The sequence below is a fragment of the Aptenodytes forsteri genome, unplaced genomic scaffold (genome assembly GCF_000699145.1).
Source record: "Aptenodytes forsteri isolate BGI_AS27 unplaced genomic scaffold, ASM69914v1 Scaffold13, whole genome shotgun sequence".
NCBI lineage: Eukaryota > Metazoa > Chordata > Aves > Sphenisciformes > Spheniscidae > Aptenodytes > Aptenodytes forsteri.
Window position 1 is genome coordinate 2,704,440 of NW_008794543.1, and position 25,968 is coordinate 2,730,407.

The following is a 25,968-nucleotide window of genomic DNA, read 5'->3' on the forward strand; positions in this document are numbered from 1 at the left end:
GGCGTCCTCTCCCCGCTGGCCCCCGGGGGAACCTGCCAGAAGCATCCGAGCCGGCTGGTGCAGCTCTACTGCCGGATGTGCCGCCAGGCGGGGTGCGGGCAGTGCGTCTCCGAGGAGCACCAAGGCATCTTCCACTCCGTCAACCTCATAGACACCGTGTACCAGGAGGAAAAAGTAAGTGCGGCGCTTCCCCTCCGCGCCAGGGGTCCGGTTGGGAGGTCGGGCTGTCCCACGGGGGATCCCACCGGGCCCGTGTTGCTTTTACTCAGAAAGGCAGGGAAAAACAGCGTGGTGGGCAGGCGAGAGGCAGCGAGGGAGTATGCTGCTTTGAACCAGGAGTCAGGATTTGCTTGTGGACTACCGGGGCGTGCCTTCCCCTGCTGCCGTCAGACTTCGTCTGCCACATATGGGGGACCGGGCGATGTTACAGTATCGACAGATCTGAACCAAACTTACTAAAGCACCTCAAGAGTTGGGTTTTTTTTTGTTTTGGGTTTGGTTGTGTTTGTTTTTTTTTTTAATGGAGAGACTTGCAGTCGTTTTTTTTGTTTTGGGTTTGGTTGTGTTTTTTTTTTTTTTTAATGGAGAGACTTGCAGTCTTTGAAAAAACACACCGATGCTAAGAGTTTATTGCATGTCTGGATCCAGTTTTTCCAAGTTCAGGAAGATGCTAGTCCTACTAACAAACAAAATATCTGTGGGTGGGGGTTTTTTTATAGGCTTTCTGAGCTGGCGTAGGTAATTTGGGTCATAGATAATTACATATTTAGAAGTAGATGGTTTAGGTACGTAAGAATTTAATAAATGTAAACCTAAAATGCACTCCTGTTTGCATGAGGAAAGCAACTGCCTGGCCTAATGGTTGGTTGGCTGGTTGTAGTGACAGTAGTTGTGATTTTTGCCAAAATAGCGACTGTTTAGGTAGAATGAGCTTTTCATGCCCTCTGCAAATTGGGTGCAGGATGGCATGTCATCTGCATGTCACTTGACTACGGTGCAGTAATTGAAACAACTGCAGGGCAGTGATGAAGAGTATAGGTATAAAACTTTAAGTACAGCACTGACTATTCTTTAAGCCAAAAGTTGCTTTTGCACTGATGCCTCCTGCCTTTCCCATCACCAATTGCGTGTCACTTGGGAAACCAGGGGAAAACAGTCTTTGCACTAGACTTTCTATGTAAAACTTAGTGATAATGTATTGAGGTAAAGGAGGAAAAAACAGTGATAAACTTACTTTAAAACCGAACAGAAATAACTTACTTATGGACGGCTTTCTATTTTACTAGTGTGAGGCATTAAAAAAAAAATGTGAATATTACACAGTTGCTTGTCAAACTGGAATAACAGCATTAAAACATTGTGATAGATGTGTGTGTGTGGGGAGAGGTTTAAAAAAAAAAAAGGCTGAGGGAAACAATGTTTTAACTATAAAGTAACACTGTAGCCATTCTAGCAATATGCATTGTAGGTGAGCCTAAAAACTTTACTTTGAGAGAGAGAAATAGCAAAAGAAAGTTTGTGTACTGATCCAGGAAAGCATTAAATGTTATTAAGTGATGTTTTGAATCACAACCTTTGTTTAATATGTTGTACAGAACATCCCATGACGTGATTCTAGATAACCGCTGATATGTATTTATATTATGGAGTGGACAAAGTCGTAATAAGTATTTCGATTGTCTTGCAGTTAACCTTCTTCAGCAGTCTGAAAAAGATGAGAATAATAAATGAGAAGCTGATGAATGAAATCTCAAGTCAACCGAATGATACGGACGTGAGTTACAGATGCTGGGTTTCTCTTCATGATAGGTTAATCACAACATGGAGCATACTGGTGCTTCTTGTGGCATAGATGTGCTCTGAGCTTACTTAGGGAAGTGACTCTATGTAGACGTTGCTACTGCATTTTCATCTGTTTTTATGATCTCATGCTTCTAGATGATGCTGAACAACGATGCAGAGATAATTGCACTGGAGTTTGGAGAAATTTTCAAAACCCTGGAAATGAAGAAACGGCAATTGCTAGAAGATGTTGAAAATCAAAGAAGTAAAAAAGAGAAAGAATTTCAGATTTGGAAGAAAATGAAGGAAACTCACAAGAAGACCATTGAGAATTTTTTGAAGGATTGTGAAAAGCTTGTCCATGAGTGTGATCCTCAGCGTTTCCTGGAGGTGATGGTCTTTTTGTTATTATTTGATATCAGTTGTATAATGAACCTCAAGTGTCATATAGAGCCTGCTATATTGTAGATTATGATTATTATAATGACTGGATCAGGAAAAACAAATTCAACAAACGAAAAATACAAACTAAAATTATTTAACACTTCATACTTTTTTTTGTAACAGCGCTTTTCATTTTAGAAAAGTTTGAAAAGCTTTCTTTGCAGCTTATCAGTGATATTTGGTGAATTCAGTAGACACTTATTTTCTTCGCTGAAAACTAATGAAATTAATATTGACTGTATAGCTGCTGCTGTAATACTTGCTACATTATGCCACCAGCTGTGAAAGTAAGCTGCCTTGATGCTGGGTAGGGAGTTATTTACTTGTATTGCCTTCAGAAATGTCTCACATCTATTTGCTTCTTCATATTTATTTTCAAATGCTTTGTGTATTAAGCACTTTCATTGCATTTTTAAACTTGTAAGATGTTAAAAATGCTTTTTGGGGAAAGATTGGAGCCAGAACTGATAACTTGTCTGTGCTGCGCCGTGGAGTGCCGTGTTGGGCTACCTGAGCTAAGGTGATTATACTGATTTTAAAACCTGCTGTAAACTTTGCACCGAGATGTGCAATGGAGATAAATCAGCCTACTCAAAGCTAGCTTACGTACTTCTGGTATTACGTAGTATATACACTTCTGTATACAAGACCCTGAAAGTTGTCTTCGTAGTGTCTAAGGGAACTGCAGAGAAAACCACTGTTTCTGATTTAGAGATAAACGCTAGAGAAACCCAAGACACAAGCTTAATCTTCACTGTTACCTAAGCTAGTATAGACCTTTTCATCTCGTTTATGTCAAACACTGTGGCTGCAGTTGTATGGAATTTAGGCAGATAGTAGATAGGGGGCAAAGTACTTAAATAACTACTGACTTCTGTGTTTTCTTTAACTTCAAGGCTTATGCTTTCCTAAGAAACGACAGCATATTGCTGTTTTCTGCAATGGGTCTTTTTGCTGCTTTCAGATAAATGAGAAGCTAAGAAAGTACTTAGAGTTTGACTAAGTTTCTGGTAACAAGTCGTTAAGGAAAATTTCGCTTTTACCCAAAGTAAAAGTGAATCGCGCTTTTGGAAGAAATATTCTGACTCCAGTGATTAATATGCTTTAAACTTAGCACCTTCCCACCTGCCCCCCATAACAGTGCACAACTCATTCAGTGGGGTGGGTTTTCTCTTGTTGTTGTTGTTTTAAGATTCAGTACAGTGAGATCACCAGGTTTTTATAGGGAAGCAGCGAGTCTATAATCCAGTCAGTTTTTTACTTTTCATTACCCATTCTTTGGGAAGTGTCACTTGACTACAGCACAGCGCACTTCATACTGCCATTATCTGGCTGATTTAAAACTGAAAGACAGCTGTTTTTTAATCTCAGTGTAATAGCATCTTGAGAGCAGGTAGCAGAGGCTTCCCTCACCAAGAAATACAAAATAGTCTTTCATTTGAATGTTTACAAATATCTGAACATCTGAAATGGATTAGATAACCATATGGGTCATGATTCATTATTTGAATGCTTTTATTTGGCTCTGAAGGAGTTATTTTTGTCTTTAACACAAAATATTACAAGATAAATCATTGTCCCAGACATACTATTTTTTTTTTTTGCATTTGGATGCTCTTTTTTCATTTCTTTTGTTTTGAATGTTAACAGGTTTATTTCCTATAGTTCTGTGAAATGGAGACAGGGAGTTCAGTCTCTGAAGTATTTTGATAAAGCAATAATCTCCTTTTGAGAGTTGGAGGAAAACTCATTCATATCTTAAAAATTCTTGTTTTATTTATAGGTGGCCTGTGGCTTGAATACAAGGTATATATTTTTTTTTTTCATGCTTTGTTAGTTGCCTAGTGTAATTTTAAGCTTAAAAGCTAAGAAAATAGTTACTTTGGATATGGTCAGATGTAGCAACTTAAAATGAAAATAGTATTTAGTAATTAAGACGTTATAATGCTTTCAGATTTGTGGGTGCTCTATATTCCAAATTTTAGGAAATGTGTCAAGAATTTTAGTGATGTACTATCTGGGATTAGAGAAAATCAATCTTTTGAATTGGCTCCCTGACAAAAACTGAGTATAGGAATTCATTAATACGTGGTGATTGGATATTTTTACATATCTTATTTAAACTCAGGAACACTGAAGCATGCCTGGAGCTTTTACAGAAATCTTTTAAGTCTTAAGAGCATGTATGGAGATTCTGCAGTGTCTTCATTTTTGTGTTTGCAGTGCACATACACTGTATATTTCTTTCTAAAGATTCTTAATTACATTTCTTATCACTTTTTAAGCAGACCTTAAGAAAGAATATTGGAAGTGGAGTTCTTTAAAATATGTTGTGGTTTAGACTAACATTAGCAATGCCCTCTGAAGAAAGAGTATAATTTAGATTCAGGTATGGTACACTAAGAAAAGTGGTAGTTTTCTAATTTTTTTGCTGAACTACAGGCACTACTTCTTGCAATTTTCATTGTGTATGAAACCTAATTCAAGTGAATTGTCAAGTAGTAAGTTTTAAGAAAAAAAAAAATCTAGGAAACTTGACATTTTATCAAAGACTTACCTTTGCTGATTTCTCCTCCCTCTTAGTGATTTCTTTTTAATTTTTTTTTTTGTGATTTCTTTTTAAATTTTTTTTTTTATTAGGCAGGTGTAATTTAGTTGTTGGCATGTAAGCCTTAAGAAAAGCATTTAAGTTTGGTATTTTTTTTTTCCTCTTCCAGAATGAAAACTCAGCTTGACCTGATGAATATAGCATCCAGCTATGAAAAACCACCAGAGTATACTCAAAAGAAGATGGATATCAAACCTGTGGTTAATGAAATCTTGTCTTTGAAGTTAATGCCAGTTAATGTAGGCGTTGTTAAAGGTAGGGAAGAAGGACTTAATATAGGACAAGATTCAGGAAGTGACTCTAGGAACCTGCAACTTGTGGAACTAATTGCTAATAAAAAATCTGCATGGCAAAAGTACGCAAGGGTTCAGAAAGCATCTGAGCAAATTAATGATGATAAATTCATCAAGGGCTTTTAAATGCATTTTATGAATGTGCTTTCTCTAGCAATCCCTAGGGCTGTATTTTTGGAAGCTGGGGGAAGTATCATTATAAGTTTCCTATACAACCAGTATCGCCACTGTCAGAAGTGTGTTGCTGAACTAGATGGGCATTTGTTGTAGTGTAATATGAACACTAACTACGCTCTGATTAAATGCTTTTACCTCATAGGAGAAAATGTTAGGTTTTATATCGGGGCAGGCATCTCCAGGCATTTAGAAAACTTCTTACGCAGGCCTCTTGTTTTATATCACAGAAGTTTTGACAAGTACTAGGGTCTCACTTAGGGCAATATACTTTTGTTCTTAATTGGAATCATGTTTAGATGCACAATATTTTCCATACTTAATATGCTCTCCACCAGTATTGTTGTATTCTTCCTAATAGATCTACCTTCTGGAGGAAGTGAGAACTCAACACAAAATACTCTATTTAAAAATAATATAAAGCAATGGCATGACCAGAAGAATATACCCAACACATTTCTTGTAAGTTATTGTCTATGGGGCTACAACACTGTACTATTTTATTTTGTCTTATGAAAATGAACTATAATGTCTGCTGCAAAACATTTTTCAGCCTGTAGCAGGACAGGAGGAAGCACTAGCAGACGGTAGCAGGATCTCTACTCGCTTAATGTCAATATCGGAAATGTCAGCGTTTCAAAACATGAGTCATGAGGTATGATTGAACATCTGTTGTAAGTATGGCTAAGTTACTATTTGATATGACACAACTTTCTATATAAGCTTTCATAATCTCTTTCAGTTTTCGTAGTAGAAAGGTACCCTTCCAATTCTAGAATGTAAATCTGACTAGGTTATTAAAGCTGTCAGGATTTTACTCTTCTCTTTCTTTTTTCTTCAGAAAGCTGGAACTTAATCTTACTACTGACTTCAAATACTTATTTTTAGATTTTAGTGTGGCTTTTTCAGTCACATCTGTAGCTTTCTAATCCAAATAAGCTTCTCTACTGCCTATGTGAAGAGGAAGTCATCTGCCTGTGTTCTGTTTTCTGAAGATAGTAGAATTCACTCTTCTAAGACTACCTAAATTCCTGATAACTTGCCATGAAACGGACTCCAATCTCTTTTTTTTGTTTCCAATGATCTAGTTATACAACTAGATTTTTTTCATTTACTAGCAGTTCCATGTGGGTGGCTGAGTGAGTATTGTTCTGTACAGAATGATTCTAGTTACAGTTAGTGAAGCATGGCTGGCAGTGAATCACGTAACATGTTCTGAAAATACCAATGGCAGATGATTAAATGAAAAAGTTGCTTAGGTCCTTTAAATACAGAATTATTTTGCCTTTGCTGTATTATTTTGGAGAACATCTGTTTTCTATTTCCATTAAGAATACAATTTATATAGTTATTGTATCTAGTAAAAAAAAAACACCTAAATTGGTTTCAGATGGTTATTTTTCATGATAATTTGAGAATTTGTCACTTAATGTCTAAGCTAGTGTTTTTAGCTATTTCTGGTTTTGGCAGTGACTTTAAATACGGTTTTCTATAGTCTCCTATTTCAAAACCTACTTTGTCATCAGGTTTCCATGTGTATCTTGCTCAATTGTTTTTAAAGAACTTTTTTCCGTAACGACTTGTGTTCTGTTGCCTTCTAGCAGCAATGGAAAAATACATCATAAATGCTATAGAATGTACGAAAACCCTTCTTCAGTCTTAGGACTGTATGTTGGTTTTATAACCTTTGAATCCACAAATGCTGTTTTACTTAATGTGATTCTTTGCTGCAATTGTAGGAGTTACGTTACAAATACTATATGGAACGTCAGAAGCTCACCAATGAGTTCAAGACACAAACTTTACCTGCAAATAAAAAGTACAAATTTGTAACTGCTGAGGCTTTGAAGGATAGGTCCTCAGGAACACCTTTTGTATCTTCACCTACCAAAGCAAATAACACGGATAAAGTAAAAATGGGAACCCTGCAAAGAGCAGATGGCTTTGAGAGAAGCTTTTCTGGGACCAGTAATCACAGCATCCCATCCACAAATATGAACTTTTCTGAAACAAATGGTGACTTAAAATTATTTCATGAGAGGAGAAGTTCCCAGGAAGTAACCACTCCAGCCTTATCAGAAAACTCTAAAGACTTAGTAATTAAAGAAAAATTGCCAATGCAGGCATCGGCAGTTATTGTTTCCAATGAAATGGACACAAATTCTTGCACTTCATCCGGCTTAAAACCAGCAGCATCAGCAGCTGTTACTGTTTCAAATTCAGAATTTCTAGATGTTTCTCCAGTGAGACCTTCTGATTTACCTTTTGCTTTCAGTGCATGTAACAACTCATTACCCAGATTTATTAAAGATGCAGGTACACTTTCCTTTAAAAAGAAAGACAAGAAATATGTTTTCCCTCAGTTTTATCTAGGAAAATGTGATCATGCGGATAAAACTGATAACCAGGATGAAAGCAAATTTAGAAAACAATGTCCTGTAACCAAAACCACAGTTTCTGATGCTTCAACCACTCCTAATTTAGACTCAGCAGAAAGTGAGAAGCCAGGTATTTTGTTTCCCTTTGGCAATTCAGAAAGAGATTGTTTTGCAGGATCGGGAGTCAGCAATTCATTTACGGTTTTACCATTATCCTCATTTTTTAGCCAATCTGAGAAGCCATCTGACAAAAATACATCATCTCACATGAGAGAAAAAACACTTTCTGCAAAGGAACCTGCAGAATATGGTACACAGAAACCATCTGTCTTATGGGGAAAAAAAGCTAATGCCTCAGAATCCGTCACAACTGTAGCTTGCAGTACTTCAGAAACCAACACTGCAGCTGGGGTGAATGATGTCTCCGAGTCCCCCTTTCTCCCCAGTAATTGTGTGTTTTCCTTCAACTGTTTTCAGTTGCCTTCACCAGTATTCTCATTTGGAAGTATTGTCAGAAATCCCTCTGATCTGCTGACTTCCTCTGTGTTTTTGTCTGGAAATGGTACTGAAAAAATGGAAAAAGAGAAGATGAAATCTCCTGACAAAACACCTCTAAACCTGGGGAAGCCTGTATCTTCAGAGTGTGCAGCGCCTGCTTCTGGACATAGTCATCCAAAATGTGAAGGTTCATTCTTTCCTGTGAACTCATCTAAGAAAACTGAAAGTGCAGAAATGCTTGCTGATAGTAATTCTTCTTGTAGTCAGCCTTTATGTTCAGTTGTCCTTCCTGTTAAATATGAGAATGCATCTTCCACTCAACTTATTACAGCAACAAAACGAGAAAGGAAGGTAAAAGATGAAGAAAGTGAAACTGTTGCTGAAAACAACTGTTCCTGTCCTAGAAGGGAAGATGAACCTGAGTCTGTGCAGTTTCAGAATGCAGCTTGTTCTGTTCCTGGCATATGCAATGATCCATCCTCAGGAGGTTCTGTGCTTACAGTAAATGAGGCAGGAGGAATGCCAAGTGACAGCGATTCTGACACTGAAGAGCTAAGTCAGACATCTGTCTCTACTGACACCAGCAGTGCATCAGAATATTTTTCTGTTGCCGAAGACAAAATATCTACTAGAAGAAAATCAGAGACATGAAGAGAGAGTGAAATGGAAGATAACTATGCTTAAATAAGCTGGAATTAAATAAATGCTACTTAACACATTAAAAAGTGGGGATACCTGTGACTTTACAGCTGTTATTCTCCCTGATTCTTGCCAATTGAGGTATCTCTGTGTTGGAGACGTAAGTGCTTATCAGCAAGTACGATGTACTAAAGTGATTTTTATAGTACAAACCCAAACTAAAGAAACAACCAAAAACGTCATGTCTTGTTAGAGGCTCAGGTATGACCACATATGCTGTATCTTTGAGAATGCAGACCTTCTGAGAAGTGCCACTAGGGTATGTGTGGGTGGTGGGGGACTGAGGTGTCCCAGAAAGCAGGGTCAGTGAAGCCTCAGCCACAGGAAGCAGTAGGTCACTGTTCCGGTACAGCAGCACTTGCACTAGGGTTGAATCAGTAAGAGAGTACAGACAATAGCATTCACCTCCTAGGCAGGGAGGGAGGAGAGCCATGGGGAAAATAAAGGATGTTGAAGGGCATGACTGAAAACTGTTTTGCGTATCTCCCTTTGGCTGTTTTCTTTTTCTATGATGTATTTAATGTATATTGAAGGTGCAACTTCTAGTGTAACTTCAATAATTTCTCTTATGCTTTTGAAATTGAAACACCACATCAATGTTCTTGTTATACGTTGCAGAAGGGTGTCAGCTACACTTCTGAAATGCTGCCTTTATGAAAAGTAACTGTCACAACTGATTTTCAGTTCCTATTGGCAACAGTTTGGGAATCGGTGGACAGATACTGACTTACTGTTTTGATGAAAACATTAGGAGAATCTAGCTTTTAAAATACAAAAAAATCTCCTTTTAGAAAAGGAAAACAGCACTTCTCACTGTAAGTATTCATGATCCAGAACTCACTGAATTTTTAGTCTGTGGAATATACAAAGTGAGGATAAAAATACCATCTGTTCTAACTTATCAACCTTTTTGTTGCATCCAAGAGATAATTGTGCTTTAGCTATTAGAATACGCAGACAGGTAATACGATTTCAGATTAAAGCACCGTTTCATTTAATGTTCACTCTTCAGCAAGAGCTGGTTCAAGAATTTAAATAAATTAGTCCTGCATTAGGTAGATATATCAATGGGCAAGTATTAGATCAGAATGCAGAATGTTTACTATCCCTTCAGAATTTTTCACTGTCACCAAATGATCTTTGTAACTTCATAAGAGAAATATTACTTAAGTTTAAATCTCTGCAAGGCTTACCAATATACTTACTGTGACAGAATACTTAGAAAGACTATTCTTGGTTTAGCAAATGTTGACCTAATTTTAATTTGATTTGCATTAAATTCTTGGCCTCAGTTTTTCTGCGGCAGTGCATTCCTCTATTAAATGTGCTGAAAAACAGTTTCTAGAATTTATAAAACTTACTAATCTTCCCTTTGCATCTGCGTTACAGTAAGGAAGGTGGTGAAAATTCTCTTTATTGTTAGTTTTATAGTTCTTTATGTTCATCTCTTAAGTCTTACTGTATTTCAGTTTTCTCCTAAGAATTGTTCTGCTTTTATCTTTAGACATTCTTGTCATGTTCTTCTGCAGGTGTAGGAGAGAAGTGTTAAAAATGTATTAAGTTAAATTACTGGAAGATAAAGGCGGAGCGATGACAGCAGAGTGTGTCATAGGTGGAGGTTGATCTCACTATAATGAAAGCGAGAGAAATGGAACAATTCTAGAGACACAGATAAGGCACCTATAAAACTTGTTGCCAGAAGGCTGTAGAAAATGTTTTTCTGCTACAGTGACAAAAAATAAATTCCTAATGAGTTAGGGTTATTCAGAAACCCTATTGAGTTTCTTTAAATTGCTTATTTTCAAGGTATCTTCTGTTCATTTCTATTAGTGTTTCACGAGAGTTTGATAAAGTTAAACTTTAAAGCAGATACTTTGTCTTTTCGTGAAAAGACACCATTATAGAATCACAAAGCAAATAAACAGACTATTGATACACTGTTTTTGAAAGCAGAAATTGGTGGTGTGGGGGCTCAATACAGTCCTAGGACTGCTTTTCAAGCATGGCAAGCTGTTGTCTAAGTGCATTATAGCTCAGCATTAAGGTTTTACAGGGGAGATAAATGGTAAGCAGGATATTTTATTTATAATAGGTCACAGTAAAATTACAGTCCACCCAGGTATTAAATCAGTAGAATTACCGATTTTCTCATATTTTCACAAGTTGATTCCTTGGTCATTTTGACTTAATCACTTGGTCATCTTTCATTATTGACTCGTTACTAAAAGCCATAATAGGAGTGAGGTGCTTTTTATATGCATTATTAAAAGTGAAATGTTGACTGCTGTTACTAATGCTTTAAGAGACATTACAGTCTTCAGCATATAAAATTAGTAGCCTGTGAGAGACCTATAAGTTTTGGTTTTGAGCCAGGATTTCATGCTTACTGGTCAAATAACTGAGAACACAATAGGACCAATTTCTGCCTTTATTTCTTGGCCAATTAATTGTGTCTTAGCTGAAAAGATTACTCCATTTCTATCGAGGAAACGTGAATGTGGAAAGGTCTAAATAAGGTCACTTCTACCCTAGTTGAGGAACAGTTGTGCAAGACTTATCTACATATGGCATGACTTGCCAGACAGTAAAGAATAATTTGAGTAAATTTTATTTTCCAAGCAAAGTTAAAGCAGTTTTTTCTATCCCTATGTTCCATTTCTATCATAATTTTGTTTCACACATTTAAAAAACTGGAAGGAAAAAAGAGTTTAAGTCAGTTGATGGTAGCTCAGCAGCACTACCTGACTACGTACAGGTTTTCCCTCCAATATCTCCTGGCAACATGTTGCATGTAGTTTAATGCTGCCTAAAGAGATTACAGAGCTAATTTGAAGAAATGGGATTCTGAATTGTCCTTAATGCACGTTTTGCTTATTACCAATAGAGACTAACTACTTACATTACTATCTTGGTCATCATTATAAAATTATGTGTGGTGGTGAGGACTGTTGTCAAAGCCTAATTTTCCTAGGTTATCTAAACATTAGTATGTGTGCATATATTTTTTTCAGACTGCAAGTAGACTAAAATGTAGTGTTAAACTGAAGAATTTTCAGGAATAGTATGAAAATACTGCTGAAAACTTTGCTCTTCCCAGCAAAAACCAAGAAAATAGTTAAGAAACGTATTCTACTAAACTCAATTTGTATTGCAAGGGACTTTTTGACAGTATGCTAGAGGTGTCCTGGATCTTTCTGATTCTTAAGGATACAACAGGTGAAAAATGAAGCAACTCTACATATGGTTGGAATATTTTATTAATCAAAATTCATTGTACTGATATAAAACCCTCTTTATACTTAAAATTTTGTAGACTAAAACTGCAGACCAGTTTAAAAACTTTTATAATTGTTCATGAAGGTACTACTTCATAACTTAATAGAAACCTTGGAAAATAATTAGAACAATTTATTTTATTGTAATTGCCAAAGTAATTGCTGAACATCCTTCACAAGTGGGATGAAAGTTTCCAATGCTGTCCTACTGAAAGGCTAATCTCACCAGCTGTCTGAACTGTGACATTTGTTCAGCATATTTCTGAGAGCTGTCTTAACGTATATATCACTGCCTGAAAAAAAAGTGCGATTGAAAGATATGTGCAATTACCTAGTTTTGTAATCTATTAGAAACAATTATTTAGTTGACATTGGAGCTGCTAAAATGTCAATGTGTAAGGGTTAATTTTCTAAAGAAAACTTTGTATTACCAATATTGGATATTACTAAAGCTTTATTATGAAACATTTGATAACTCAGACCTAATCACTTCCTAACTTAAAAGGCAGCTGATCTGTGTGGTAAGAGTATTATGCACTGCTGCTTTTTTTTTTCCCTTTTTTCTTCAGGTAACACACTTCAGTTTCTCTTCATAGATTTCACCCAGTTGTTGAAATGCCAGTAGAACATTATCATTTGGATCATCACACAGTTCACTCAGTGATGTTCTGTTTTTTTAAAAAAAAAAAAGCATTATTTCATTTTAAGTTGCTCTGAAGATGAAATATATTGTATATTAAAAAGCACAAGTTTATCATACCCAATAGACTTAATGAGGAGTGAAAAATCCTTGAGTGCATAGTAAGCATCTCCTTCATTTAACCTAAAGAAAGAAAGAAAAAAATTCAAATGGATATGCACTATAACATACTGTTTCACCTTTAATAAACCCTGCCACGTAGGTTGGGTAAGGATGCAGAGAGCATATGCCATGGCCTCAAACACAGACATACTCGTTCATTAGGATTACTGTAGAATAACTGTAAGCTTAAAATAATGCTGTAGACAGACATTTCTATAATTAAACATCTAAAAGACTCATGAGGAATATCTGGAAAGATAATTTATTAATATTATCTTGGGAACATGGTTTCAACTGAATAACTAATCTGTCACAAGCTAAACTGGAATGCTATACTTCAGATGAATCTGCTGGCTAAATTGAGCAGGAGATGGTGTAAGCTTTCTACAGATGATGAAGACCCTGTATTTTGCAAAAAGTACCACTGATTACTGAAAAGCAACTTAATAAACTCAGTTCCTAGTAATTAAGAATACCACATTTGAAGAAAAAAAAAATTGCCATCAGTATTGTGTTTAAAATAATAGAATTCTAGAATGGTTTGAGCTGGAAGGGACCTTTAAAGATCATCTAGTCCAACCCCCCTGACATGGGCAGGGACATCAAGGTTTTTTCACAATGAAAATGATCAGGAAAGTCCCTGAAATGAGGAAGCCCAATGCAGTGGTCTAGAAGATGGTAACATAGTAGCAGAGAGATGTCAAAAGCTTGGTCAAATAATAAAGACAAATAGAAGAAAGGAGGAATTCATGATCAGTGTTAAAAAGATACAGGCAAGAGAGTGTAAAAGAAAAGATTAAAACTCCAGTTTTGGAAAATCTAGAGCATAAGTAACCCAGGAGAGAAGAAGAGAGGAAGACTGCATGTACCACAGGCTTAAACATGAAAATATGATGAGATATGGCAGCAGTCGACGAGCTTGGGCACAGATTTTTTGGTGGGTGGTTGCTTTTTTGCCTTTGAAGAGAGATGATAATATGATTGAATTATCAGGACAAGTTTAAATGCTTAGGAAAAGGGGAAGTATTGAAGCAATACTGTTACAAATACTGAATTACTGGCAAATTTTGCTTTGCTACTGTGAAAGTCAGGTTTCTATGATGACAGTCTTCCTGTACCAGAAAAGAGTTTGTGTTTTGGATGCCTCTATCTTTTGACAGTGACCATGAATTCCTCCTTTATTCTGTTTCTGTCTATTATTTGACCAAGGTTTTGACATCACTCTGCTACTATGTTATCATCTTCTAGACTACTTGCACTGGGATTCCTCATTTCAGGGACTTTCCTGATCTTTTTCATTGTGAAAAAAACCTTGATTAAATAAAATAAACTTCTGAAGAGCCTGTCAAAATAATCTGTGTCACTGAAGTCAAGACTTTGCATTTATGGTACTGTTTTGAATACCCAGTTAATACTTCACCGCTATTGCCATTGGACTTTAATGTAGTATATGTTTTATTCTCATTAAAACATTCAACTAATCTAATCATATTTAACAGCTATTCCATCCCTAAGTTCTGGAGGGAGAAAGCTTTAAAACCAAAAAGATGTACTTATGTACCATATTGTAAACAATGACGCTGTTTAACTGTATTAAAAATAGTAGTACATACCAGTTATCAGTTGTCAGTGCAGTCAAGGAGCCATGCTTATAAAAGTCCAGTGCGTATGCATTGAGTGGCCTCCTCCTTCCTTGATTATCATACTTGTTCAAATAAAGCCGGGGGCAGTTTGTGGCATTAATTCCAAGGGAACGTAAGACAGACTGAAAAAAAAGAGACGTATCTGTTGAACGGCTACTGTGGTTTTGTTTATGTGCCTATTTTATCAAACCTACACCTTTAGACCCACAGCTGGAAAGTTCCACACTTCTAATCCTGGACCGCTCCCGGACTCTGCACAAGTACATGTAGGCTGTAGACAGAGGAGGGAGTTTGTTAATAAAGTGACTTACACTGCCAGTGCAGCTCTAGGATGTTCTGAGTAATTTCAAGTTTGGCTAGGTCACTGGATTTCTCTTGAGTTTTAGATGAGGATTTTTCTATATGCAGAGATCATGTATTCAGACTCTCACTGATGCTTTGAATGTATTAATCAACCTTAAGCATGGAACATTTTAAGAATGAAGGTGAATTTCAAATCCCCGGTTGTACGAATTTAATTTTTTCTATTACAGAATTATGAGTCATGATAATTCCCTAATGCTACAAAGCCCATGTAGAAGACCGCAGGAAAATGCAAGCTGACAGTAAACACGTTGATGTATATTACAATTAAGCTAATTCATACGCTATCTAATGTAACTGCTGAAATCCTAGTTGAGAAGCAAATGATCAATGCAATAATACATCCTTTTGCTAGGATCCTTGAGACTACTGTGTCATTGATTTTTAAAAAAAAAAACCAAACTCCTGATGTGGAGAGAACAAACTGGGGATATGGTTTGAACCTGAAATTTTAGAGTAATTTACTTGTCTCAGAGTTGAAAGGAACAGAGGCCTTGCAAGAAAGCAAACTGTTTACAGATTTTTTTTTCCTACATCCATCTATTCTGTGTTTCTTGCACTGTGATAATGTGGTGCTACTCAGTGCTGATTTTTTTTTTTTTTGAGACCTTTCAAATTGTTTCTCCTAAAGAGTGACACTTGAGCATAGTGCCATCATATTACACAGAGGCAAGAAGATTGTAATAAAAAATTCTTTTTATTGACCTGTAATAAAATTCTGCCCCCCATGAAAAAATAACTTACTTTATTTATGATCTCTCCATGAAATAGATCATTATCAACCACTCCAGATAAACATGCAAAAGGTGAGATGGCAGATACACTTTTGGTGTTGTCCATCAAAGAAGATGCTAGTTCAGAGCCATGCCAATTCTTAGATGTAAAATCTAGACAAGAATTTGCAAATACAAGGTAAGCTATGCAGACACAAGCTCCCTTTCAGCAATCTATTTTAAAAGCAAGGAAATTCCAGTTCAGTAGATAATGATAGGAAATAGAGTTGATCTTCTAAACTTAAATCCTTCTTGATAGATCTTTGTTTCTTTTGTTCATAAGAACCTCTACACAACTGATTACAGTATATAAGAAAGAGCTTTCTAGTGGTGAGAATAATTACGTCTCAATCCCCCCCTTGCAACTTAAGCCTTTCTCCTTGACTCACCTGTAGCCAAAATTGCTAACAGCATGAAGCTGTGCCAAAAACAAAGAGAATGTTACTATTAGAAGACTTATTTTATCTCTATCTTTTATTCTGTCCTATGTTGAAGAAAAAGGTTTTTTCAACCTGTGTTCACAGGTATTAATAGCTAGACATCTAATAATTTTTATTGCTATCCTCTGGACTCCCAGCCAACATTTTTCTTGAAAATGTTGCCCTGAAGACTTTTCTTGAAGCATGGAGCTCTGAAGAATGAATATTCTAACTGAGGCCCTGTTAGGGCTTAAGTATGTGAAGGTTGTCACATACAAGCGCTCTGCTTTATGCAACCCAGTATGAATTTCTGTTTTTACAACAGCATGGCATTTCAGTTGGCTTATGGTCTGCCTGTAACTTCAATCACTGTCTGTAGAAGACCTGTCTAGTTATTTCTAAATATATATTCTAAATATATTTGTACTTTTGATTTTCCTGTTCTAAATAGAAACTTTTTCTTTCTTTCCAAATTATCAACAATACTTTCAATCCTTACACTGCAACCTTTTCTGCTTTGTGTTATGGTAAGTATGCTGTAGTTACACTGTTTATGGCATTCATAAAAAAATCTCAGCAGTTTGGCATAGTATTTTTTTTGCAGCCTCGCCCCAAGTTACGGTAAGTAAGTACAAAAGTCTCCACCACCTCTTGAACTACAGGACATGGATTGATCTTGCGTTTCTTCTTCTGTAAATCTAATGGAAAATGTTTCTTTCAAAGTGAAACAGCTTCAGCAAAATGGGGAGAATGCAACCATATTACACCTTCCATTTAACCAAGAAACTTTACCATTCAAGTAGGATAGGAAATTCAATTTCTCCAGCTCACATCCTGGGTAAAAGTAGCATTAGTAACACTAATATATATAAAGGAATATACATCCTGAAAATGCAAGGCAGCCCATGCTTTGGTCTTCTAATTTGGAATTCCATCATTCTGTGAATTACAGCTCTTAATTTCCTACGTTTTTCAGGTAACATACCAGGGTGTGGGGTCCCTCCATTGTTAAAACAGGCAATCTTAAATTGAATATGAAAAAACAGGATTTCACTGTAGTGTTGCTAATGTTATACCATTATGCAGCACTGTCCAGTGCTCTGTACTGGAACTGGAAAACTGCTATTTACCATCTCAAGCCATACGTAGTATTCAATCTTGTTTTGCATTCACCTTATCTGTTTATCTCCCCCCGTGCCTCACCTTTGTATTCCACTTTATACAAAACTTTCTATGATCCAGGTATCCCCATACTTGAAACTCAAAGTAGATGATAAGATATGGTAGCTTGTAAGGTGATTTGGGCTTTTTTTTTTTTTTCATTTGTACACAGCAGAGACTAAAAAAATCACTGTACCAGTGTAGGAAAAAAGGATGCATAAATACAGTTACCTGCTATAACTAAAGTGCTTCCTTACTGCAAAAATAGTATTTTTGAAGGCATGTTATTTTCAGAGGAGCTAGGCAATGGGACAGTGGTCTATCACATTGCTTTTATATCTCTCTTCCAGGAAGTAACATGAGATTATGTAGCAGTTAAATATTTTTCACCCAATGGCAATCCATATTGCTTGGTAGTTTTATAGTCATGCCTTTTCATATTGCCTTGGTTATTGGACATCATTTATTGGCATAAGTAACTTAGTTGATTTAACAAATGGTGCAATGTTTTTAACTGTTACTTCAATGTTAAGGCTGTTCAGATGTTGAAAATCTAACCTTTGTCAGACTCTGAAAGCAATTCAAGTATCACACACATTTGAGGATCTGGAAATGCATTGATGATTAGATAAAAAGGCTTTTATTCAACAATTACACTTAATATATTTTTTCCTTTTATAAAAAAGTCCCTTTGATTTTTATTTCCTCTACAAAATAAAAGAATAGCAACTAAAATGATCCTTTTCCTGTACAAATACAATATGATCTATAATGCCTGTAAAACAAAAGTGAAATAGAAACTGTATCTCTTTATTAGCATGTCTGAAGTCACCACTTTTTTCTTTACAAAATAAGAATTAACCAAACTTTCCTAATAAAATCAATTTCACAAATTATGAATATGCATTAATTTTTCACTTCCTACCTGTCTTTGACAGTGGAAGTCTGTATTCTTGTTCGGTATCTGCCAGCTTGGCAGTTGTCAGAAGAAAATGAGCAAAATTTTCCTCTACTTTGGTGTTGTACTCATTTACAGCATCTGCAAAATCCTCTGGCAGATCTTCTAGAAAGACCTGAAATAACATGCAGATTATTGCTTAATTCAGGTAATTTCTCCAAAAGTGTAAGTTCTACATTGGTGCATACATAAAGTATTAGTACACACATAGTGTATTAGTAGAAAGAAGGAGAGTACAGCTCCAAATTTTACCCAACTTATCAGACTGCCAGACTACCTAGAATTAAAGGATCTTAAAGAAGAACATGAATTTCATGTGGAAAAAGGTATGGAAGATAAACAGTAAGTACAAAATTCCTAGATTTTTACTCACAGAGTACTTGGCAAACAGCTCTATTAAAGATGTTTCAGCTAGCTAAAAAGGGACTTTTGAAGGGCTGCCTTTCCCAGATCTTGTTTTGCATATCTTGGTGTTCAACAGGTTCCCTACCAACATGACAGACTGATGCTTTTCTGCCATTATCCACAGCAGTCCTGTAATCCTTCCTACATGACTAGCCACTTTTCAGAAACAAGTAACATTTTTCCTCTTGGAATGCTTGCTGGAAACTCGCCACATAAGCATCTTCATCTGGAAGAAGTTTCCTTTGGTGTTCCAGCCATAGCTGTGTCCTCCAAAATTTCAAGGCTTTGCATAAAACGGCCAATAAGAGCCCATTGCAAATGTTTCACTTTCTGCCTGTACCCATGGTGGGTTAACTTTGTGCATAACTAATGTTAATGCTCATCCTACTAATATTGTCCCATTTTTGGAAAAAGCCCTAAGCCTACAGTGTCATGTACCACAGAGCATGCTGGTGTCCTGGGTCATTGGTACGTGTCACAAAAAGCTACAGCTCCTTAGGCGGAGACAAGATTCTAGCAGAGTGAGGAGAAGAAAGTAAATTGCCATTTGGGGAAGAGATACTTGAGTTGTATTGTATAAAGAAATGCAGTGTCATTTATACTTTCAGGTGTTGCAATATCATGACAGTTAACTATATAATCGTCATCACTAAAACATACTTGAATAATCTGGTACTTTTCATTTAACCTGACAGTCAGCTGCTGCTTCTGTGGTTAAATGAAGGCTTCTTTATTTTAATCCAGCAAATACTTTCTTCATTATTCTAGCTACTTGTATTGCGTCTAGGTGGCAAAGTGTTGGGGGAGGGGCGCACGGTTCAGGGCTGGCTGCTGTGAAAAGAGGCCAAGGGCTGCCCCGTGGCAGACACGGCCAGCTCCAATGGCCCCACCACAGGACTGAGCTGAGCCCATCAGGCACAGGTGCAGCACCTCTGTGAAAACTTACTTAAGAAGTGGCAAAAATGTCACAGAGGCAGAGTGAGAAGCTGCAGTGTGAACACCAAGATCAGAGAAGGAGGGGGAGGAGGTGCTCCAGGTGACGAAATGGAGATTCCCCTGCAGCCTGTAGAAGAGACCACAGCGGAGCAGAGATTTCCCTGTAGCCCTCTCACTGGAGGCAGCCATGCCAGAGCAGATATCCACACTGCAGCCTGTGAAGAACCCCACACCAGAGCAGCTGGATGTTTCCCGAAAGAACTATAGCCCATGGAGAGCCCACACTGGGGCAGGTTTATCCTGAAGGACTGCAGCCCACAGAGAGGACTCACACTAGAGCAGGGGTGACGTGAGGAGGAAGGAGCAGCAGAGTGAGCTGTTAAGACTCGACCACAACAACTCATTTCTCATCAGCCCTGCACCACTTGGGATGGGGGAAGGTAAAGGAGTCAGGAATGAAGGACTAAAGTTGAGCCTGGGGAAGGCGGGGGGCAGAGGGAGGGAAGGTGGTGTTGAAATTTTTATTTTTCATTTCTCACTACCAAAATTATTTTAATTGGCAAAAAATTAATTTAATTTTCCACAAGTTGAGGCTGTTTTGCCCATGATCATAACTGATAAGCAATATCCCTGTTTTTGTCTCGACCCATGAGTATTTCCATCCTATTTTCTCCCCCATCCTGTTGAGATGGAGGAGTAAGAGAGCGGCTGGGTGGGCAGCTGCCTGCTAGCCCATCAGACTACTGTACATCCATAATGACACTAGTCTAACTGACAAAAGGAGACAAGTTCACTGAAGTGTTACACAACATCAGTTACAGTAAAGACCAATGCTTTCTCTACCTTTGACTGGCAAAATGTGCGTTTATATTTCATTGAGCAGGCTGGAAGATATTTTCTCCCAAATAGGTTTGCTAGAATGAGCACTAGCTTTTCCAGGACATCTTCTGAAAAAACAGTTGAGCCTATGTCAAAACAGAAAGTACTTGGGTTAAATATGAAAGTGTAACTTTTTTTTTTTTTGCTTAAAATAAACAACTCCTATTCAGGAGTTTCCTTCCCAGCCACCATTGTCATGACAGAGGTTATGCAAAACTATGTTGGATAAAGATCAACTCATTACATACAAAAAACTCTGGTAGATAATTAAGCAACTAATATGTACAAACTAATACTGTATTCTTATATGTTCACATACTGCAGCATATCTCAGTGCACAGAATGGATTTTACTCATGTAATGAGACATTAGTAGTACTTCATTTTTTTAATTTGTTGATATTCAGAGTGGTCATCCATCTTATTTGCTACATGGCATTCAAATCTTGCTCTGGAGTCAGAATTATGAATTTTTCTATGTATGTATAGCATTCTTTTCTACTTCATCAGAACGTTTCACAAACAATAAATTTAAGTTCATGATACTAGCATTGCCATATGTGTGCCTTGGCTTTCTCAGACAGAAATATAAGCAGATGCAGAGTGTGTAGAGGCAGAGGCCAAGGATATGAGGATGAAGGCTAGCCAAGCAAAAGATGGCAGCAGCAAGAAGGCACCCAGAAAATTTCAGAACCATTGGGATTACAGAGCCTGCCATAGACTGCAATGAAGATGCATAGAGTATTATTTACCTTTAATTGGCTGGCACAATTTATGGAATAAACCTTTCACAAGAAAGCTCACTAAAACAAAATTTGAAGGTTCGTAATAGTACAAGTGTGTCACAAGTCCAGCAAATCCTATGGGGTTACCTTCTTGATCCAAGTAGCCCTATTTAATTTAAAAGAAAAAAAATCTTAGTTATGAAAGATTAACTTGGTTATGACAAAAATATAAAATGGTGGCATTCAGAAGAATAGTCCTTCAACCTAATGCATATGTACCTATTGAGGCCATTCAGTTTCCTCTGAAAGGCAAAAATTTGTCCCTACTGCAAAACAAGTCACCAACTATTTGAGTATTTCCATGGGAAATCTTCATCTCCCTGTGCAAAGCATAGATCTTGACTTCATAGTTTTAGCACTGATTTAGATCATGTTGCAAATGAAAAGTGCATACAGTCACCAAAGTAAGATTTGATGCAACTTTCATTAAAAAAACCTATTAACCCAAATGGTTGATGGGATAAAAGCACAGCAAGCAGTGATCTGTCACATATGTTGCTGCAAGATGTTTGGGTGCTAGAAGCTTATATAGTTTCAAAAAACAACAGGACAAGCTCATGGAATAAAACTCCATCAAAGGCTATAAATTCCAGGACACCTCTCCTGTCAGAGATCACTCTGCATCACGCCCTGTAGGGAGTATCCAGAGAATCATCATTATATGGTTGCCCTTTTTTTTTAATACACTTCCCTGGAAAATTATTGGAGACAGGATACTAGGTATGTGGGCCAGGTTTTTTCCAGTTCTTACGCTAACTGTAATTTTTCGGAAACGTTACTAATCTCTCTTGTACACTGACTAGATTCTTCTCTTCAATGCTAGTATCAGACTCCTGGTCTCACATACAAGGGACACCCAGCAGAGGAGGCAGAAATGTTGGCTAGGGCTCCTACTGGGAGAAGGACTCGGAAACCTGGGCACAGATGATTTGTTAATGTAATCACATTATTGCTGCCTCTTACTGCCTGTAGTCCTGGGCTGTAAGCCAAAATGGAGTAATGCATAAAAATTCTCCAAAATGGTATCCATCAAATTGAAACTATTACTATGGAGAGATAGACCACTAATTTTCAGTCTTCTCTAAGACCTACTTCCTAAACTTTTGTTAGAGATACAATTTCTCTCAGCATTTTGACATCCTTAGTATGTTTTAAACCCCTATCATTTCACACGCACGCGTCTTCATATAAAATATAAATGCACAACTTTTACTTTCCTCATCAATTTGTAATCATATAGACCATACCATAAGATTTTCCCTATTGAATTTATTTGGTAATATAAGTAGCTCAGAATTAACCTCAAACTTAAAGCACTCTAATTTTATCTGTTTCCTTAAATTTCTTTCTGACAGAAAGAAATAGCCTGTTACTATGGAATATAAAATATATGGTTCTTTAAATGAAAGCATATGAACACAAACAAATGAGAATATGTAGATTTAAGGGAACGAGTTAAAACCTACCTCTTTGATAAGAAATTGCAAGGAAAACATAAAATAAATTTTTAATATTTCTGCATATCTTTCTTTTCTGAATGACATCAGTGAGTGCTTCAACACTGACAATGCCTGGTCAAACAAACAGGAAAAAAAAAAAGAAGAAATTAGAAATCCAAGGGAAAGTTGATATTGTAACAAGCAAAGAAATTCTATATCCAGATTTTATGCTTTGTTTCATCAATTGGTTTTCAGGGTAAAAATGCTGGGTGTAGGTTATGTTGTGTTTTTATTTAAATTGAATGCCTAACTCCCAGAAATGCTTGTGAAAAAGTCCATCCTCTGTCTGTCAGATGTGTGTGCATTTTCTAAATTTATGCTGAGGTTTGTAAAGTTAATCACGTGAAATTCATATAGAGATCTAAAAGACAATGATTTAACTATCATTAAACTAAAACCAGGAAGTTTTTAAATTATTCCTTACACTTTAATAGCATTTTAATGTTTTAATATTTAACACAGAAGTTTACCAATTTACTTTGTTAGCTTAAGTAGATTTATATCTGAATTCATTCAGTGAGTCCTTGAAAATGAATGTCTATATGCTGAAGTGGATGTAAAAACCAGATCATCTGGAGATAGGAGTTCCTTAATAATTACAAAAGGAAATCTCTGACCAATTCGTAATCATGATCATGGGTTGTTTACTTAAACCACTGCATTAAATGGCAAGAATAAGAATTCTTTGATTCCCGAGAGTTAGTATGCGGATTTAAACAAGTAAGTAATACATAGAATTTTCTCATTGTTTCAATTGAGATAGCATTTCATAGCTCCCCTCTTCCCTATGGAAATGTATGTTCACACCTTTTCCTCAAATAAAGCCGAAATTTTAAATATTGGAAGACACTCTGATTCTCCAAGTTAATGCAAATATTGCATAGAACAAGAGTCAGTAAAGATACCTCCCTGACAGTAGCACTCTTTCTGATGATAATATTTATTGCAAAGAATAAATGCATTAAAATGGACAGTACAATACCGTGGAGAAGGCGGCACAGGTATTAGAAGCAGTATAGCAGAGTATGCGATTTCATTTGGAGGCAGATTGCTTACTTCTGAAGTGCATCACTTTCTGCTCATGTTAAGGAGACATTATAATTTAATAAAATTGCTATTAAGAAAAAAATATTAAACCTTTGCTCTGGCATCTGCTTTGTCATCAGCCTTTGCAGCCAGCAGCATGAGTCTCAATATTAAGGAAACAGTCAGAGGAAACTGGCCTTTCAACTGAGGTACGTTGGATTTGATAAGTCTTTCAACTTTGGGCAGTGGGATATCATAGAAGAACACACTTCCAGTCATATCTTGTCCCCGTCTTCCAGCACGTCCTGACATCTAAGAATAATTATTAATTATATTATTAAAATAATAAAATTATTAATTATAAAATAAAATATACCAAAGTTGTATATACTGGTACCATCTATACAGTCTTAATAAAGCATGTATGCAGAATTATTAAAATAATGTGTGCAAAATACGTTGTACCTCAAATATAGCTGGTTTACAAATGCGGTGTTTTATTTACTTTTTTAAATATGAACTTCCAAATTTGACAGAAGACCTAAACACTGGCCAGGATACTTAAGTTCTCTCACATGTCTTTTTAACATTCATATTTCTTCAAGGTAAGTTTTAACTTAATTTATACCTATACACCAGCTTTGTTTTCAAGTTACATTTAGCTCCAAATTATTTCTGGGTAGATTTGTGGCAGAGGTAGTCTCAGTGTGAATAAAGAGCAGAGAATATGAATGAGGAGTAGAGACAAGCTGCCTAAGGGTGTATTCCCTTGCTTGGATCACCTTTCCTTGGTCAGGTCCATTGTGGGGACTTGCCCCTTGTACCAGATGATGTGGTAAAGCTGGAGTCATATCATTTATGTGCAGCAGAAGGGAGATGCACGTAGGTCTGGCTACCGCACAGATGTACCCACACTCTGACTGTGAGAGCTACCTGCCAGGTGATGCCATCAGGTGTATCATCTGGCCTATATGGCCCCCTGAACCACAGGCAAACTGGCAGTACTTCATGAAAATACGGGTTTGAAAAGTAGCACAAGAGCAGGAAGCAGGGGCTACTGAAGAGGTTAGAGTCTCTCAGCCCACCCAGTAAGTTGTGCCATGACTGGAGACATTCTGCTTTATTGCATTTGCAACCTCATCTACACACTGCTGTCTTGCATTGTGTGGAGTGCCACTTCCAAGATGGAAGGAACTCAAATGTCCCTATTAATCCAGTCAGCACTCTTTCTTTTCCTCGTTACATCCCCACTGTATGTTCTTATAGCATATTTTTCACACAATTGTAAAACCTTGGCTAGAATGAAACAGCTTTTGTCTTTCCGGCTCCCACAACTGAAAGCTGAATCTATGCCTTTAATTCACTGAGCAATTGTAATACTTTCATTGCTGAAATAGGTCTTTTGACTACATACATTATTTTTGAGCTGGCAGTTCTGACACATTAGTAAAATCACCTTAGCTAAAACTATTATTGTCACCAAAACGAACAGCTAAAACTCAGAACATTCCCAAAAGTATATGTAGAAGAAAAGACACTTTTCTGAATTTGTGTGTGATGACACCTACATGTGTACTGTTCTTGTAATAAAAAGTAGGTGCTCTATTTCCATACCTGTCTGTAATTTAGGGCATCTAAAAACACAGAATCTTCAGCAAAGACAACAGATTTACATGGCATGTTGATTCCTAGAGCAAGTGTTGAAGTAGCTGTGACTACCTATAAAATATCAAACATGAGTATATCTATTAGAAATGGCAATATCCAATTTAAAAAAAACACCTGTAATATCCAACTTAAACCAACAAGAATTTTACTATCATTTTTCATATAGCTAAACTTTAATCTGGTTAATTTAACAGAGCTATGAACATATATGAATTTCGCTCTTTAGTGTAGTTCATACAGCTATTACATATGCATATTAAACTTTTGTATCCTGAAAGTTTACACCACATTTTTTATGGAACACAACTTGAAATAATATTGAAATTGGACACAAATTAAAATATTCCGTGAAGACAGTACAAAATGTCATAATCCTATAGAGTTCATTTAGCTAAAACACATTCAGTTGGCTGCTGCAGTAAAAGACAATAAAAATGTTTCTATAAATACATTAGCAACAAAAGGAGGGCTAAGGAGAATCGCCATCCTTTATTGGATGCG

At 36.6% G+C, this 25,968-nt stretch overlaps 2 protein-coding genes across 2 annotated transcripts in view; one reads left to right on the plus strand and one right to left on the minus strand.

Moving 5' to 3' along the window:
* Window positions 1-27: 27 nt before the first annotated feature.
* Window positions 28-9,999, plus strand: LOC103893273. The gene is made up of 8 exons (XM_009272319.2): window positions 28-174; window positions 1,688-1,774; window positions 1,939-2,172; window positions 4,010-4,032; window positions 4,944-5,089; window positions 5,663-5,763; window positions 5,855-5,956; window positions 7,041-9,999. Exons 1-8 carry the CDS (start codon window positions 76-78, stop codon window positions 8,826-8,828), a joined length of 2,580 nt encoding a protein of 859 aa, XP_009270594.1. The 5' UTR covers window positions 28-75; the 3' UTR covers window positions 8,829-9,999.
* Window positions 10,000-12,306: 2,307 nt separating this feature from the next.
* The window catches only part of LOC103893274 (probable ATP-dependent RNA helicase DDX60), a 49,185-nt gene continuing 35,523 nt past the window's right edge, over window positions 12,307-25,968 (minus strand). Inside the window, 10 exon segments of the mRNA XM_019470224.1 lie at window positions 12,307-12,819; window positions 12,912-12,974; window positions 14,567-14,718; window positions 15,704-15,846; window positions 18,238-18,385; window positions 20,455-20,576; window positions 21,242-21,380; window positions 22,741-22,845; window positions 23,911-24,111; window positions 25,414-25,518. Coding sequence (XP_019325769.1) covers window positions 12,717-12,819; window positions 12,912-12,974; window positions 14,567-14,718; window positions 15,704-15,846; window positions 18,238-18,385; window positions 20,455-20,576; window positions 21,242-21,380; window positions 22,741-22,845; window positions 23,911-24,111; window positions 25,414-25,518 — 1,281 coding nt within the window. The 3' untranslated portion in view covers window positions 12,307-12,716.

Coding starts and splice junctions, on each gene's coding strand:
- LOC103893273 (XM_009272319.2), top strand. CDS start 76: ATGTGCCGCCAGGCGGGGTGCGGGCAGTGCGTCTCCGAGGAGCACCAA. Junction 4,033..4,943: donor GCCTGTGGCTTGAATACAAG/GTATATATTTTT, acceptor TTCCTCTTCCAG/AATGAAAACTCAGCTTGACC. Junction 5,090..5,662: donor TAATGTAGGCGTTGTTAAAG/GTAGGGAAGAAG, acceptor TCTTCCTAATAG/ATCTACCTTCTGGAGGAAGT.